A 19,318-nucleotide genomic window follows, 5' to 3' on the forward strand; every position below is an offset into this window, starting at 1 on the left:
AATCTTAAGTTTTCATTTCCTTCAGACTCTTTGCAGGAGTAGGTAGTGGATAAGGTTTAAGGGTCTGCGGTATTCCTGCTAAATCCAATCTTACTACCATTTCTTTCACCATAATGTAAGTTAAATGCCAACATACTGCCTAAAACACGAATAAATAGAATTTATGTCTATTGTGCTCAAATTGCTTGCAGCAGTCCTCCAATCCTGAAGGATTAGGGAAAAATCTTCACCCTATTTATACATCTCAGTCATCTCTTCTGTTCTTTCATTGTTCTCACTATCTTCTCCAGTAGACTTTTCAAATTCTCCAGTGATGTCTTTAAATTAAAAATCTGACCGTAGCACTCTTACATAAAACTACTCAGTGACTTTCTATTGTATTTAAATCAAATTAAAAGCCATTCTTAGAGCTTTCTCCTTGACTTGATTCCTACATCATGCCAAAATTTATCTCATGTCATCCCTTCCTTACCCCTTCCCTTCTTTCTCGAACAAGCCAAACTACTTCCTGTATGAAGGCCATTGCACTTTCTGCCTGGAATGTTATTCCCTTGCATTTTCCCATTGCTTTCTCATTAGTCAAGTTGCAATTAAAATATTTCCTTTTCAGAGAGACATAATTCAACCTTCTGTCCGGTAGCTAGGTTCTTTCTAATTCATATCAACTTTATTGTTCTCACAGCACAATATCTCAACCTACAATTATTTGTTTACATATTTATGATTCTTCTTTCTTCACTGTAAAGCAATCTATTGAGAGCAGGTATATTATCTTATTCACCATTTATCATCAGTGTCTAAAAGAGTGACTTGCTCATGGACTCTCAATGAATATTTATTAAATGTAAGAATGAATGTATGGCCTGAAATACTCCTTTAATAGTGAGCTGGTCTCTACCTACTCCCCTTTCCATATCTCTGAAATTTATTCAGCACTGAATAATAGTGTTTAGGATTTTGCTACCTTTACAGCAGTGATATTTTACATAACCCTTTTAACTCTCCACATGGTCACCCTGAATTTTACTTTCCAGATAATACCTCACAGTCTATCTTTGTTCATTTGCTCACGATTACTGGGTAGGGCACAATCACGTCTATTTTTGAGAGGTGGAGGGGGAGATGGGACACTTAATAAACCCCTGGATAGACCCTAGAGTTTCCAACAGAAGGGTCTCACTTCCAGGCAGTGTCACTTACGGATAACTGGTCCCAGAAAACACAAGTCTTTAAATTCTTTGAGTTTTTTCCTAGGTCCTTTGAGCAATTCCAAACTATAGCTGTTTTGTTTGTTTGTTTTTTTTTCCACATTGCTTTACCTGTACATTCTTTATTACTATGCCATTCCTCATAACCATATTTATTCTTTCCCACTCTTGTTTGCATTGTCTATGCCCCTCAATCCAACCCCCACGATAACTTAAGCAAAAAGGTATGGCAATCAACATGAATTGCTCTCATGCCTTATTTCCTTAATTTAATTAGCCATTCATTTATTCATTCAACAAATATTTATTGAGTACCTAGTATGTGTTATACACTGTTCAAACTCTGGAAATGCACTAGTGAACAGGAGAAAGTCGCTATGCTCTGGTAAGCATACACTCTAGTAGGTGTTGATTGCCATAAATAAATTAAACATTTATTGTATGTATTATGTTATAAGAATTATAAACATATGTTGAGACTTATATATATTTTGATTGTCCATCTTTATTCTTAAACTTACATTTTTATTTTTTTGTAAAGCAGACATGATATATGTGAATTCTGAATGATGTTCTGAATTAAATCAATTTACTCAATGTCTTGTGGTTTGTTCAGTAATTATTGAAGTAAACATGCTGCTAGGTATCCATATAAACACTGACAAGCTGTAACAGGAAAAGAGTTCAGCATGTCCCATCATTTTTAATTTGAGAGTTTTCTCATAAAATGTGGATTAACTTGAATAAGCAAGTAATATGCTGATATTTATCAAGAACATCAAAGTTCACCCATTGTGTCTCTCCACAACCCCAAACAACCACGGGTTATTTGTAAATTCAGATATGTTGATATTATTTTTAAGTTCTTTTTTTTCTAAACCTAAACATTTTAAAGGTCTATTTAAGGCCACGGGAAAATAGGTACTTTGATCTTTACCTTAATTAGATTACAAGGTTTTAAAAGTTTATTTCATCCACTAAAATAAGGAGCTTGATATTTTATCTATAGGTTAAAGAAAAAATGGTGCCCTGAACCCAAGTGTAAACCCCCAGTGAATAAGCAAGGAAAATGAAATAATAACTGAGTCATTTCTTTAGCCCATGCCGAAGAAGGGGAAGTATAGTAGTGTGTTTTCATAACCGTACTATATTCCTAATTTATACATAGGGTTGGGGACATCTTGCTAGAAAATGTGCTTATTATCATCCCAACAATTCACAACTAATTTGAGACATTCTTCCACGTTTGCTGGAACGCACGCAAGTGTATTGAAGGAAGCAAAGCGTTGAATTAGGCTTTTTTTTTTTTTTGAACTTTCATTCAAAGCACCAACTTGGCTGTGGGTCCTTGGGCAAAATAGTTGATGTTTTTCTTATGTGATTAAAAAAATGGAACTAGAAATGCCTAAATTACTTAGTAGAAATACAAGTAAAACCCCTGTCACGTGGAAGATTATCAATAAATGGTGACTGCTTTACTCTTATTATCAAGCATGCAGATGACTCCTGCCTATTTCAGGGTTAACATGGGAAGTGGATAGAAGATAGTTTTATTCTCTTTTCTTTTGTTTATTTATGCATTTAATTAACAAACATTATTACATGTCTTCTCTGTGCTGGCCATGAGGCTTGACTCTGGAGGAACCAAGGTAAAGGATAGCTTCACTGATCACAAGCAGCTCACCATCTAATAGGGGGATAAAGCAGTCAAGAGACCAATAAGATAGAGAGCTCTATTTTAGGGAAGAGCTAAGAAATGGGGTCTGCGGGGACACTGCATGGGTGAGGGAGGATTGGTCCACAAAACCCTCCAAGAAGATGAGTTTCAAAGGATAAGAGAAAATGCTTAGATGGTAAAGCAGAGGAAGTTCACTCCAGATTTCCAGATTTAGAAGTTGTCTGTCTTCTTCACTAGACTGTGAACTCCATGCAGTCAGGATCCTAGTTTGTTTACCATAAGATCTCTAGCACCTAGGACAGCACCCAGTACATACTAGTATCTCATTAAGTATATTTGAATGAGCCCTTCTAAAGCATAATATGATTTGCTCCTATATATACTCTGAAACCTATATTAAAAGATATAGATGAGTTTTTTTTTAAATTCAGAATTGTATGGAGAAAATGAAAGGATTTTTTGATGTTGACAGAATCCAGTCTATAATGAACAATATTCAGAACAATATTCAGATTCAATGAATGATAAATCCTGTGTAGTGAGTTAAGGTATCATTTTATAGATTCTAATCACTAAGGAAGTATTTCTAACCCATATTTAGTCTTATCAATTGATGAAACTCTATTCTAGTTTGGTCACATCCTCTACTGTGTGTCTCAGGGTGCAGTTATCCCACTGGCATGACCACATTCTTCAGCCTCTCTTATTTCTGATTTTTTTCAGTCTTTGCTTGTGGCCAAAGCCTTTGATCCAAACCAATAACTCTACAAAGTTCTGGGTGCCTATTCTCCTGCTAATGAGAATGTCTGTGCGATGTCATTTTTCTGTTAGGTTCCTAGATTATCTCTTATTCTCCTAATCAATTGTATTCTCCCTGCAAGATGGATGTCCTACTAATGTTGATGGTAGACAGAAAATAAAAATCCCTCTTTTCCTAAGAGTCACTTTGTTTTTGGAATCAGAACCAAAAACAGAACCTCCCTTCTTGCCTGTCTCCCCACATGCATCGTATAGTATTAAGAGCAGACGCTTTACAGCCAAATGCTTGGGTACAAATGACAGCACAGTCACCAACTATTCCTAGTACCTTTGTTTTGCTGTTTCAGATTCTTTTCCTTTCCTCTCCACCCTACTCTCCACTTATGGAGGCTGCTTCTGTGGGAGTATATGCATGATATCAGGTTTCTGGCCCTAGTTAGATATGTCCAACCTGAGACTCCAGCAGGAAGGTATTTATTTCCTTGGCCCTTCTTCTGTGGGATTACCTACAACTGTCTATGTCCTTTGACATAAGGTCGTTCTTCTTCTCCGGGATGTTTTAAATCTATATATTTCTCTCTTCTTTTTCGCATTCTGATAAACTCTCCCTCTTGGGGTATGAAGGGCGAGGCTGGTGGCTAGGATGGTGTCCATTTCAATACCATTATCCCTGGCTTCATGCAGTATTCCTCATGGTGATCCTACATGCCATCCATTAATCCCTGTGTAAATAAGCAACTGATTTCATTGTTTTCTGTTGGAATTCTGACTGACACATGAACCATATGAGCCCAGGCCTTGCACCTCTTCTTACAGTAGTTTTCTTATCTATAAAACAAGATTAATAATGGTACCTACATTATGGAATGTGTGTTAGAATTAAATGAGAGGAAATCTTGGCACATAAGCACTCATTAAAAGTTAACATTTAGCACTATTTTTCCATGGCATGGTGACATTTTCTGTGAAGCATGATTAAATAAATAGCACCATGGAAGATTATCTTGTTGGACTTTGTTTAATCACCTAAATTCCAAAACCGTATTGGTTACACACCTGCCTTGAACCAAGAGCCAGGAGGGAAAATAAAGATACAAAGTTAGATAAAGATAGCCTGCAATGACCTCAAACACTACAATATAAAGTAGTAAGTGCAAAAATAGAAATATTTTAAAAACTGTTATGGGAGTTCAAGTGAGAAACAGAAAATTCCCAAGATGATGCTGTAGAAAATTCCCCAAAATGATAGTTCCGGTGGAAGCCTAGAAATAATCAAGTATAGGTGAAAGAAGACTGTGTTCTCCTGAGGGTATGTCTCCAAGAAAAATAAAAACCAGAAGATTATGAATGCATGGAGAAGATAGGAATACCGGTAGTTCTACTGGAATTTTTGGAGTGGGTTAGTGATAGGTACATAGAAAACTGAGGGGAGTGGAAAGCCAAGGCAATTAACCTCTTAGAAAATAAAGAATTGTTGAAGAAAGGAAATGATTTCATATCGGAGGGAATAAATACTTTGACCTTGCTGATTCTATGGCTCAGCTGTGGCTAATGTTTAAATCGTACTAAAATTGTAAACACCGTATGATCACTTAAACTAAAACTACGATTTTGCTCTACTGGGGGGAGAGAAGAAAAGTTAAAGCAATTGTTTGAAGTTAAAAGTTAAAAAATTAAGAAATACCAGTATTAATGTTATTTAGAAATAGCTAAAAGAGTCAAATGAGGTTCTTCTGAGAAACAAGTATCACGATTAGGGAGGAATGAAGGGAAAACTATATTTCTTAATATGCGTTGAGGTAGTATTTGAGTCTTAGAAAATATATGAATACATTATTGAATACAAATAAATTGTAAATACGAACTTAAACATAAATATCTTGCACGAAAGGGGTTACCTAAAAGGGGGAGGTGAGAGTGGCTCTGGAATGGCAGTTTGGCATCAGATCTTGGGCAGTCTAGAATACCAAAGATGTTGTACTTCAGAACACCAACTAGCTAATAAAACAAGGAGAAACATATTCAGATTTCTGTTTCAGAGAGGAAATTCTGTGACACTTTTGCAGATGGCTAGAGTGAATGGTGTCAGGGAGAGTAATTATGGTAAATCAGCAAGAAATGATGAGGTTTGAAGTAAGATGTTGGCTACGGTCATACAAATCAAAAGCATGGTTTGAGATCGATCCTAAAGGTAAAATCAAGAGGATTTGGTGATTGATTAGATGTGGGAAATGAAAGAGAAATCAAAGTTAATACAGAGGCTTCTACACTTTGATGGTAAAGCTATTTGCTGTTGTAGGAAGCATAATTAAAAGTGGGTTTATAGAATGATGATACAGTTTTGCAAACCAAGATGCGTGGATTACATCCAGTTAGAATGATGTAGTAGACTGTAACACATACAATGTTGAAATTCAAGGGAAACCTCAAGGCCAGAGCCAAAGATTTTGAGAAAAAGTATCCACACAAGTCTGAAGTTCATGAAGGAGTAAAAACTGGTACTTAAAGCCATGAAACTAAATAAGATACCTGGTAAGTGAATATAGATAAGGAAAAGATGAGGATTTAGCCTTGAAGAACTCCAAAACCTCAGATCAGAAAGAAGAGAAGAAGCCAGTAAAGATTGGTGAAGAAAATCTTGGCAATATGTGATGTCACTAAAGCCAGATGAAAAATAAACAAAAACAAACAAAAAAAAAAACTCAAGAAAGAGGAAGGTGAACAATTATGTCAAGTGCTGCAGGAAGTTCAAGTAAAATAAAATTAAAAAATGAGAATTCACCATGGTATTTGGCAAGATGGAATAGTAGACACGAGAGACGTCTATTTAGCAGCGTGGTCCAGGAAAAGACTGTAATGGCTAAAGAGATCATGAGGATTATAAAGAGCAGCAGAAACTTGAAACTGTACCTAGCTGCTTCTTTTTCAAACAGCAGCTATTATACCATGTTTATATGTCAATAGTGATGATCTTACAGAAAGTGAAAAACAAAAACAAAAACAATCAATGATTCAACAGTGACAAGAGAGGAAATGTGGTACAATGCACACACGAAGAGGTTGGCCTTGAGAAGCCTGGGTGTTCCAGCTCTTATAAATAGGATAGAAGGAAGAACATTGGTTCACATGAAGATGCACAGGCAGATTTAATGGGAGGAAAATGAGGTGGTCCTGATCTGACTGCTTCTGTTTTCAGAGAGAAATCATTGAGTGTGAGACAGGTATTGTTAAAGTTTGAGGAGAGAAGATATGAAAAAAACTAAGAGTGTAGGAGAGAGGAAGAGCACATCATATACAATTATTTGCAAGAACCAGGAATCCAATTGAGTTTATGGTTATTAATATGAATAGTCATCATAGTTTTCTTTTACTCTAACCAAACTTGGTTGTTCCTATGCAAAAACAGAATAAAAGGAAAGTTGGGCTGAAACAGTGTTGGAACTTTTTCAATGAGTGTAACAGAAGGATGTGTGTACGGAATTTGAAGGGGTAGTAGGCAAGTGAGCAATTGTGATGCTTCTCTATGGAATCAAAGCTGGATAAAGAGGAAAGAGTATATATAAAGCAAGTTAAATGAACAGCGACATGTGATGGTTTAATGGACGAGCAGCTCCAAAGATCTGAAAGGGTTGTTGAGTGAGGAGGGCTTCCAGCGTATGTGAGCTAAGAAAATAGGAGATGGATGTCATAGACTGGTATGCTTAAAAACAAGATTTTGGGATTGTGTAGTTAAAGAAAGAGTAGATATTCATTGTAGAAAATATCACTCGATAGAAAAATATATATACTATGTGCATGTACATATGTGTGGATGGGTGTGTTTCTGAAGTTATTACTTTCCATTATCTATTACTGTACCAATGACATAGATTTAATTATTTTAACCTTCTATCTAATAGTGCAAGTTCTGTTGTTTATTTCTCCTTTTCAAAATTATCTTAAGTGACATTAACCATTTATTCTTCAAGGTAAAATTTTAAGTAATCAAAAATACCCCATTGGTATTTACTTAGAATTTCAGTACATTTATAGTAATAACTTTCCTTCAGCAATAATAGTCTCTTTTTTAGTTTTTAAATATTATTTTAGAAAATTTTTTTACAAAAAATATTTGGAGGAATGTTATAATTTAAAAAAATAATGCAAATAAAGAATGCATGCACAATAGCTAATAGGTATTGCTAGTGTAAAGCCACGCTATTATTTTTTACACAGATATTTTGTATTGGATCAACTTATTGAGCTGTCTTAGAAGTTTTTCAGTTAGCTATTTTAGATTTTCTAAATATATTATCAATTTGTATACAAACATGATAATTTTTTCTCCTTTCCAGTATATAGAGTTTATATATACTTTTAATATTATTTTTATTTGCTAAAGTTTCCAGAATATTTTGGGTATTTACAGTGAGACCAGATATTTCTAAATTATTTTTAACCTCACTGGTAATGCAAAAAAAAAGCCATTTCAAATGTGCTATCGCATATAAAGTGAGAGAGAAAAAATAATAAAGTCAATGATTCCCCTCAGAAAACACATCTCCAACCATTGCAAAATGAACATGTGAACCAGCTACATACATGCAAAACTCTTACTTCTTTTAGTAAATAACTACAGATTGCAAAAATGGCCCCAGTTCTCCACTTTGTCTTTTTCCTTGCCCCTTTGCAATGACGCTTTGCTCCTCCCATTAAGAGAAGTCACTTTCCCCACGTTGAATTACCTTGAATATGGGCTGGTCTGTGACTTGCTTTGGCCAACAGGATGTGGAAGTAAAAGTGCTGTTTCTGAGTGTAGGCCTCCAATGGGAAAGACAAAAATAATTATCATATTTGTCTTAAACATAACCCTCAGAATTCTGTGAGTAGTGAAAATTTATGTGTCAAAATGCAGTTGAGTAAGAGGAGACAGAATTTAAAAAATAATTATCAGTATAAAAAAACTTCAGAAAATAACTTGTTTCAGAGAAATTTATACTGACAGACCATTTGAAATGTTAGAGAACAATTGTTTGTCAGAATTTAGACTCCATTTGCAAAATGATTTCTCTACTGAAATAAAGTAAAAACTCCCTAAAATTACTGATTCATAAAAGCACTGCAGAGTTTTACAATTGTAGGAGATAAGAATTCTTGCTTTATTTGTCTCCATCGAGGAGCATGCTGACAGTCTCAGAGGACAAGAACTTAGCTTGACAGCTCTCATTCCCTGAAATGGATGTTTCAGTTTTAGTGCAGCAACGTACTGTTTAGTACGCCTTTTTTTTTAAGTGTTTTTTCACTGTTGAAAAAAATCCCATTTTGATGTATCAGGTTTATGTCTCCTCCTTAATGTTTGGCAAGAAAAATCAGGCAACACATGTAGTCAACTCCTAACAAGTTTATGATTTTGTATTTTAATCCACTTCTGGGAAAAGAGAAGCAGCCAAAGATTGAAATGATATATTAATGGTCTAAATTGTACTTTAATTTATCTTTTACCAACACATGAGAAGTAATGAGGACCTAAGTAAGCGTTCCATAAGTCTTTTCAACTGACTGGTCTCACACTTGAGGTCACAGACCATCTCAGTAAAAATCTCAGATTTCACTTACTCCTTGGTGTCCAAACCCATTTCGGTATCAGGAATACTTGTATCTTGATATTTATCAATAACTTGTTCTTGTGGGGTTTTGTTGTTGTTGTTGTTGTTGTTGTTGATACTTAAACAAAAACTAGTGTTTTCTGCTTAGATTGCAAATAAACATAGATTGATATTCAGAGTTTCAAATGAATAGCTTTTGATTTACTGAAATACTTGTGTGGTTATCCCTTGACTTGTCCAGAGAGGATTAAAGGGTCTTATCTAAGAACAATGACTGTTTTGGCAGTTTTCCTTTTGCAAACATAACATCATCATTTAAAAGACCCCTTAAATATATAAAGTATGGTTTTCATGTGTCTTTTGGGAAATTAACTGTGATAAAAAAATGTTATTAAAATGAAAAAGGCCATGTATTGTATGATTCCATTTATATGAAAAATCCAGAAAAGGCAACTCTATAGAGACAAAAAGTAGATTAGTGGTTACTTGGAGCTGGGGATGGGAATAGGAATGACTGAAATGGGCACAAGGGATCTCTTCAGGGTGACGAAAATATTCTAAAACTGGATTGTGCTGCATTGCTCTGCAAATTTACTAAAAATCACAAAGTTTTACTTAAAACTTTGGGGTGAATATTATGTTATATAAACTATACCTCAGTGAAGCTGTTATAGTTAAAGAAAAAGAGTTATTAGAGAAACTTGAAACAATTATTTATAACATTTTCCAATTCCTTTAGAAACAATAGAGGGCTCCAAATAAGAAAACTTTCGATTATTAAAATATGTAACACTCAGGCTGAAATAAACATAATTCTTCAAAATGCTCTCTTAATATATTCTGCAGATTCTGGATGCCAGAATCATGACTTTCTTGTCAATTAGGTCCATCCTGTATAATACTTGGAAGAATTGTTTGAATTTTCACTTCAAAATACATCCAAAGTTTTAACTGAGAATGACTAAACTTAACAAAGGAATAAATGCTATGTACTGCAACCTAAACATAAGTATACACACCTAAGCAATGGAATTTTGATACGATTATTCCGTTCCTTATCTCTAAGGAACTCATAAAACTCTTAACACTGTATAAATACAATAGTAATGGTAATAATAAAAAAAATTTTAAGTAATAGATAATATTTACTGAATGTCTACCGTGTGCCAGGCATTGTTACTTGCTTAGCAAAAATAGTATTATTTAATTCACACAGGAACCCTGAGAGGCAGTTGTGATGCCCATTTTATAATAGAGGAAACTGAATCTTAAAAAGGGTAACTAACTTATCAGCGTCACAAACGAAGCAGGTGGCAGGGCCAGCATTTGGATCCAGGGCTGTGTGGACATTGTGTGGTGGTGAGAGACAGGGTCTTTATGGAAGGGTCTGGACATGAGTGTGGGTGCCCCACTCTCAAGCTGCATGTCCTTGAGGAGGTTCACACTCTCAATACTTTGAGCTCCTGCATTTATAAAATGAGGCGAATAATGCTGTCTAGCCATTATCTATTTCTGAGAAACGTAAGTAAGATAATGAATGTAAATAAATCTTCTAATGGTTTGCTCAGGACATAGTGGCTTAATAAATGATGGCTAGTCGAATTATTAGTAGGAGTAACTACTATTCACTTTGGAGGAAAATAGATATTTTATAAATGAATACATGAAATTGATGAGTCAAAAGTATTAGTTAACTTCATTCTAAATCTTGGACAATTCATATAATAAAAATTAAATAAGAGTCAGGAAGATTTTGACCAGCTGGTGAGTGCTTTACAACGACCTCTCACCTCTTCTGTCTCATTACTTTTTCTCATAAGCCTATACTGTGCTTTTACAATGATGTATTTCTAAAATTAAATGTTGAGTTTTAATTTCTTGACAATTTATTACCAGTTACTATGCATCAATAATTCTAATCAATTTTTTAAAAATAATTTCATGAAGCATGCTGTTCATTTGTAAGATTTTTATTATAGCAAATGAAAAATCTTCTTACTTCACTAAAAAGACTTTTAAAATATACTTTTACACATATGTAGCCATACCTGGAAAGACATGAGCGAAGTCATTTTCATTTGCTCTGTATAGATTTGTGTGAAAGCAACTCCTTGTGATTATCTTCTCTAGTTTTAAAACTGTAGAAATTTTAATTAGCCATTTTGTTTCTATTGAAAATAAAAGAAATCATAGATACTATGATCAGTAGAATTCCCATCGAGAAAGAGAGCATTCGCATGTTCCTTACAAATTGAGTATATGGGGCAGAAAGTAAGTCCCTGACAGTATCTGAATGTGAACTGAGCAGTTCCATGCAAGGCAAAAGGAAGAGTTTATTCTTTGTGTGTGTGTGTGTGTGTGTGTGTGTGTGTGTGTGTGTGTGAAAATTCTTTCATTTTTTTTTTAATTAAAAAGTATTAGGGTGACAATGATTACTAAAATTACATAGATTTCAAGTGTATAATTCTGTAATACATCATCTGTATAACGCATTGTGTGTTCACCACCTAGAGTCAGTTCTCTTTCCATCACCATATATTTATATGCAGAAGAATTTATTCTGTTGCTCTGTAGAGTTGAAGGAGAAATAAGAAGAGGCTGCAAGAAGGCTTACCTAATTAAATGCTGTGGTCCAAGCAGGATGTTAGCCTTTGTTTTGCTGTTTTTTGGTTTTGAGGGTGTTCCATTTGGTTTGGTAGAAATTTGCTGGGTTTTGCAGGAACCTACTTAAGGCCATTATACTTATGAATATAGAGAGACACTTAACTCTCACAAGGCTGGAAAAGTGAAATTTGAAATAAATTCACTCAGATTTCCATAAACAGGGAGCTTTAGCTCACATGGGAGGACTATATATAATAATGTAAAATAGTGAAATTATGACCAAATATTTATAATTTTAGACCATCAGTCATTTTACCCACAAGAACATTGAAGAGTGAACATGTTTAGATATTTGAATAACGTGAAAACTGAGCATTCAACTTTGTGATTTTAATTCTTTAAATCTATATTAATTCGATAGCATTTAAGTATTTATTCTATTTGATCTAGAACTTGATGAGAAAGATAAATTTACCACAGTGATGATGACTTGTCTATCCTTATACCTCTATCAATTTTTGCTTTACATATTTTAAGGCTATATGGTCAAAGGTTGGAATTGTTATATCTTTCTGTGAATTGAATCTTTTATCAATATCTAGTTACTCTTCATCTCTAGTAATGCTTTGCCTTAAAATCCATTTTGACTAATGTTACTATACTATACAGCTTTTTTTACATATATATATTCTTTGATCATTTAACTTTCAATCTTATGTTTTGTATCATAATTTTTGTATCCACTGTAATAACCATTGCCCTTTAACTTAAACATTTGGCCATTTACAGTTATTGTAATTACTTAATTATTTTAATTCATTAATATCTGCGTTGGTTTGCTAGGGCTGCCATAACAAAATGCCACAGACTGTATGTCTTAAATAACAGAAATGTATTTTCTCACAGTTCTCAAGGCTAGAAGTCCAAGATAAATCAAGGTGTCAGCAGATTTGGTTTGTTCTGAAGCCTTTCTCCTTGGCTTGCAGATGGCCCCTTCTTACTGTGTCCTCACATCTTCTTTCCCCTGCGCACATAACCCCCTAATATCTCTGTGCGTCCAAATTTCCTGTTCTTAGAAAGTCAGATTGGATTAGGGACTACCCTAATTGACTCATTTTAACTTAATTACCTCTTTAAAGACCCTTAGTCTAAGTGTATTCTCTGAAGTATTGGGGGGTCAGGGTTTCAGCATGTGTATTCTGAGAGAATACAATTCAGCTCATAACATTGTCATTACATTTTAGTGTAATTTATTTGTGCTGCTCTTCCATATTTTTTCTTTTTTTGCCTTTTGTTTTACTGATTGATCACTTTTTCATTTTATTTTTTTCCTCCAATATTTTAAAGGTCATATATACTACTTCCTATTTGTTGATGGTGATCCTAGATTTATACATGCATATTTATCAAATTCTAAAATTATGTAATACTTTCATATTGATAGTTGCCCTCATTCTAGAAAAAGACATTCCAACACTAACTCTGATCTCTCCCTCCAAACACATGTTTATTGAATAAACTTTAGACATACTGTTCTTTTTTATTATAAAAGAAATTGTTATTGTTTTATACAGTTCAATATTGTATTTACTAATTTATTTGACTGTCATTCTATTCTTTATCTCAGACTTTGTAGCTGGAATCACTTTCTTTTACCTGAAGTACATCATGCAGAATTTCTTTGAGTAAGAGTCTGTTATTAACTAAATCTCTCCTATTTTTGGTCTAAAAATTTCTGTATTTTGCTCACTAGAAAGATGTGGATGTATAACTATGGAATGAATCTTCTTTTCTCTGGACACATCAAAGATGTTTGGTCACCGTTTATGATTTCTCAACTTTATGTCGAGGCAATAAGTCCTGTTAGTCTCTCTACCTGCAGGCTGGATTGTTTCCTGCCACCCCCACCCCACAAGGTCTTAAAACCCTTGGTTAAATTCCCCTGGGTCGGGAAAATGCCTACAGGACAAAGATGATTTCAGGACTCTGCTTTCCTTTCTGGGTTTCTGCTTTCCCTTAGTGTTTGGACTCTGAGTACTCTTCATTTTCTTGCCAAAGCATAAATGCATGTTACAAGTTGCTTTTTAGATTATATCCAGACATTTTATTTGTTTTCAGCAGGAAGGTCAGTCACAATGTCTGATAGGCTATTCTGCTGGAAAAATAAGGCTGGCTTGTCTTGCCTTTAAAGGGGAAGAGAGAGAGAGGCAGGAAGAGAGAGAGAGAGGGAGGAGATTTTTATTTTTTTCTGTTGATTTCCATTTTAAAAGTAGAGGACTTATGTTGGAACTTTTTTTGCCCTCTCTCTGTCTTTGCATGACTTGCCTAACAACATCAGGAGCAGCCTTAATGGAATAAAGATTCCAAGCACCTTTAGGACTCCATAGGAAGTATTGATAGTTATAGTTTATAGTCTTGTTTGAGCAGGAAAGGGACAACAATGCTAGCTCTTGGTTTAGTAGTGTAAGCGCCTCAAGAAGTCTCTTTGACTTACTATCCATTTAGAATTTGTGCTATAAAAGCTAAAAACTAAGTGACTAAAATTATGGAGCAATCTATATAAAGTTATGTGGGGGAAATGAGGAGGACTAAGGATTGAATCTATATAAAGTTGAGTACAGGAAAACAATGAATGCTCGTTCCTCCAGCCATATCTTTGGGAAATATTACTAATCCATCATAACACTTCCTTGAGGCAAAAACATGTCTCAGAGTCTTTCTTGGCACAGTACTCTCATCACCTGATGCCAAACAACCAGAGAAAGCAAGAAGATGATGCTTATCAACAGAATAACAACTAATTGTAAATAGTGTGTCTGTTCTTCCATTTTCTATTCGGATACTGTTAGTAATGTGTTTTTTCAGGTCGGCAGGTAAAAGAATTCTTTAAGTTCTCTAACTTCACTTTTTTAGAAACCCTGTTATCTAAGGTAACCCATATCAGTGCTTCCTGTATTGACTACACAAAGTCCCAATAAGTAACATCCAGTGGTTGCTAAGAGGAAAAGGATGGTTGTTTACAGATTCTGCCTTTGATCTAGATTTAGAAATAAATACATTAAGAGCTTTTCCAATTACAGTAGGGTTTTTTGTTTTTTGTTTTTTTCTTTTTTCCTCCTAGAACTTGAGATCGATGTCTATTAGCTTGATAGGCAAAAGACTGTAACTCATCCATTTGTGTTACTTTCTGTCCACTTTAGGGCCTTAGTACCAGCTGTTCCCTTTGCCTGATAGGCACCTATTCTAGATCTTTACATGGTTTACTTCTTCTCATCCTTTCAGTCTTGGCTTAAGTGTGAACTCCTCAAGGTCTTTTCTAATTACCAAAAGTAGCTTTCACCTTCAACAACCGTCTAGACAACCATCTTCCTTATTTGCTTTCTGACACTTACCACTCACTGGAAGTACTTTTTTTCTTTCTATGTCTATTGTCTGTCTTCCGTCACCAGAACATAAGTTCTGAGAGGTTAGGACCTTTACTGTCTTGTTTATCACTGTATCCTTGGCACCTATAACAGTGTCTGACATGTAACGTGTGTTCAATGACATTTGTGAAGGAATTACTATCAATGAGAACTATGTACTTCCTGTATAATTTTGACCTATGGAATTAATTTTGTAAAGCAATTTTGATTTGTAAAGAGATTTCAATTTCGTAGAAACATTTTTTATTTGTTTGTTTGTTTGTTTACTCTTATGGTATTGAGAAAAAGGTATGCAATTTATATCTCTGTAACAGAAAATACATAGGAGTTCAAACGAAAAAATAAAAGAATGTAGGGATTAGAAGGACAAACCCATGAGCCTGGTTTTTAATCTCAGTGTTTCCATTTACTAGCTATAAGACCTTGAGGTACTTGAGGTGAATGAGGTACTCACCCTGTCTGTTCCTTAGGTTTTCTTGTTTTGTTGTTGTTGTTGTTGTTGTCGTTTTTAATCTGAAAATGATGACAAAGAGAAGACAATAGGATTGGGGGGGAAGTAAATAAATTATGTATTACAAACACTTAAAACAATACCTGACCTCTAAGAGTTATTATTTATATTGTTATATAAAACTACTGTAAATGTACATTTTTTCCATGCTCAGTTAACTTTTCACGAATCTCTTCATCAGGAGGAAATAGTAGTCCCTACCTCATAGAATCATTGTAAGGTTGAAACATAAAACAGGGTAGGATCTGGCACATGTAACACTCAATAACTGTAGCTTGAATTAGCATATACAATTTACTCAAATGACTTTTATTCATTTACTCTCTTCATTCTCTTTTTTTGTTGTTGTTGTACCAGTCCGTGATCTTTATTCGTGACAGAAATTCTCATGGGCAGGAGGTGTCAGGATACATTGACTATGCCCATAGGCTAAAGACTGAAGATTTTGAAGTTTACTTTAATGGAAAAAGAAGACTTCTTCCAAAACCCACCGATTTGAGGTAACTTGTACACATTTCTCACACTTTTGATAAGAGAACAAGCTCCTCAGAGGCAGGGATAAAGGATTTTTATGTTATGTTCTACACTGTGCCTAGAATGCTAATGTATATATAGAAGGAATGTGGTAAGAGTGGTTTGAATAAAAAATAGATAAATTTTAAAATAGGGAATCAACATAGATGCATTTTTTTCCATTAGCAGCCTGAGGAAGGTCTCTCTTCAGAGATGAGATAAGTAAATTCCCACTGACATTCCTTTTAAGTGATAAGTAGAGCCTAAAAATTGCTAACCTCATTAGGCTCTTGTACCACTTGGGACTCAGTCTGTCTAGATGCCACAAGAGCAGTCTATCTACCACATTCTCCTCCTACTTTCTTTGGCCACCCACCAAAATGTAGGCCTCTGGCTAGCTTACCTTCATGGAACTTCTCACTGGCCTATTCTGATATTCTTTCGACTCATCATTCTTTTTACTATTGACCCCTACCTACCCTTTCCTCTGGAGCCCTGATCCCATCACATAGGAATTACTCTACACTGTCAATCTATTCACAGATTCCATTCTTCTGCCTCCTTCTGAATAGCTCTCAAGCTAAATTTCTTATAGGAGTTTACTATATTTCACTTACTATGGAATACCTGAGCAGTAGCAGCATTCTGCTGTAAGTCTCCACTGCTGTATGCAACTCATTATTTGACACTTGTGACAACACTCTATCCTCTGACATCCCTGCCATCTTCTATCCATTCTATCTAAAGACTCCCTAACTCATCACTACTTGCATGGACTTACCCCTTTTCCTATCTAACCTAGACGCTGGCCTGTCATTTAACTTCTCTTGCCATAGTCCCCACTGCACGTCTTTTTGTGCTTTGATTATATCTGTCCTGCTAACCCCCCAAAGTAGATTGATCCAGACATCTCTTGCCTGAACCTGTAGTTGGACCTCTGAGCACTGCTTGAAGGAGATTTCAGGACGTTTTAAAAAGGTGTGGGTGGCTGCTACTAATAATTTATGGTCTCCAAACTCAGCTGGAGTGGCCCTCAGCCACCCACTTCTGTGCTTTTTCTCAACTCTTAATTTCACCGTCCTCCCCGAAACTAGTCTAAAGCTTCACCACTCTCAAAACCATTGTTCTCAACTGCTGACACTGACTCCTCTCTATATATGATTTGCCTCACATTTCACAGAGAACGTTGGGTCTAAACAGAAACTACCACCTGACCTGTCTGTCTCTCTGTCAACCAAAATTGACTTCCTTGTAAACCAGTGCTTCCTTCAGAATGCCCTTCTGATTGTTTCCAGTCAGAATTTGATTCTATTGGCCCCTGAGACTGCCTTCCACATTCAGAGCATGTCTGTCTGCCCTGGAGTCTGGTCTTCTTTTTTTACCATATACATTTCCCTGGGTGATTTGATCATTTCTCTGAAGTGGAGCTGTCTTCACAACTACAACCCCAGTACAGATTTTTCTTCTTTATCTCAGACTTATCCTGCTGCTCACTTCAGAGAACCTCTTGGTATCCCATTAGCACCTACAACTTAATTTTCAAAATTAAACTTATTTTAATCTCTGAAGCCTGCTGTGCTGTTTGTATCCCGTCTTTGCAAATGGCACCACCCGTGCAACCCAAGCAAAAATCCAGATGTTAACCTAGACCTCTTCCTCTTCATCACCACCCCTATAACTAATAATTTACTAAAAATACTAAATTCTATTACCTTAACAGTTTTGTTTATATTAAAGCATATACAAGCTATGTCATTTCACCTGTTAACACTTCAGTATGAAATCTTTATCTAATAGCATTTTAAAAGAAAACATCATGACTTTATCATACCTAACAAAATAATTCCTTAATATCATTTAATTTGATTACCTAGTTAGTCTTTATTCATATTTCATTGATTGTCTTGAAGCTATCATTTGACAGTTGGTTTAACCAAATCAAAATCCAAACAATATTGTTTTCTTATTCTATCTTTTGCAACTCTTTTAATTTACAATAGTCGCCCTCCTTCTTTTCATATTTTATACTGTTGATTTGTTGGAGAAACCAGGTCATTTGTCCTAAGAAATGTCTCATATTCTAAATGTGGCTGATCATTCCTGTGCTATTGTTTGTTGCACCCACTTCTATCCTTCTTTATCCTGTCAACTGACTTGATGAAATTCAAGGTCATTTTTTTTTTTTTTAGGTAAAAATTTTTAATATGTGAAGCTCTTTGAGCTTCATCAGTGGGTCAGATGGTGTGAGTCTGATCGCTCCCTTATAAAGTTCCCATCAACTTTTACCCAATGGTTTTAGCATACAATAATGGAGGCTACCTAAATATTTTTACTAAGGGTTGCATAATGGTGATTTTCAAATTCTATTAGTCATTCTGTGTTTTTTAGCTAGATTCTTACATAGAGAATAACTTTTCCTCATTACTTATTTGGTTACCCTGAAATAGAATTCAATTTATGAAGAAAGACAAAATAAATATTTGATTATTTTTCCTCAGTTTATGAAAAAAGTGCAAAGCCAAAAACACAAGACTATACAGATAATACCCAATTGTTTTCAAAATGGTTATTCCAATTTGTACTCACCAGAAGTACTATATAAGTGCTCTCGTTAACCCTCCCCTTCATCAACACATCATAGTAACAAACTGTTTTTTCTACTGTAGTGAGTTATAAATGATCTCTGATTGTGGTTTTAATTTCCATTTCCGTGATTACTAATGATTTGGGGCATCTTTTATTAGTTGTTCAGATTTCCTTTCTGTGAAGTGTCTATTAAGACTTTTCCTCATTTTTCCTTGGCTTTATTTATTCGTCATTATAGATTGTAGGAATTATTTTTATTTTTATTTTTTGGATATTGATTAATCCTTTGCCTCTTATATGTATTGAAAAATACCTTCTTCCAATATGTAATTCTCTTTTCACTTCCTTTACATTGACTTTTGATGGTCAGAAGTCATACATTTTGATAGTGTCAGATTAATGCATTTTATTAATCTTTTTCTCTGAGGTTTGCATTTTTTATGTTTTGT

The 19,318-nt window shown here is 34.8% G+C and overlaps 1 protein-coding gene across 1 annotated transcript in view; it reads left to right on the forward strand.

Annotated features, from left to right (window-relative positions):
• CFAP299 (cilia and flagella associated protein 299) overlaps window positions 1–19,318 on the forward strand; it is a 521,988-nt gene that overhangs the window by 437,053 nt on the left and 65,617 nt on the right. Inside the window, exon 4 of the mRNA XM_033106360.1 lies at window positions 16,128–16,270. Within this exon, the coding sequence (XP_032962251.1) occupies window positions 16,128–16,270 (143 nt within the window). The remainder of the gene's footprint in view (window positions 1–16,127; window positions 16,271–19,318) is intronic.

The sequence above is a fragment of the Rhinolophus ferrumequinum genome, chromosome 5 (genome assembly GCF_004115265.2).
Source record: "Rhinolophus ferrumequinum isolate MPI-CBG mRhiFer1 chromosome 5, mRhiFer1_v1.p, whole genome shotgun sequence".
Classification (NCBI taxonomy): Eukaryota; Metazoa; Chordata; class Mammalia; order Chiroptera; family Rhinolophidae; genus Rhinolophus; species Rhinolophus ferrumequinum.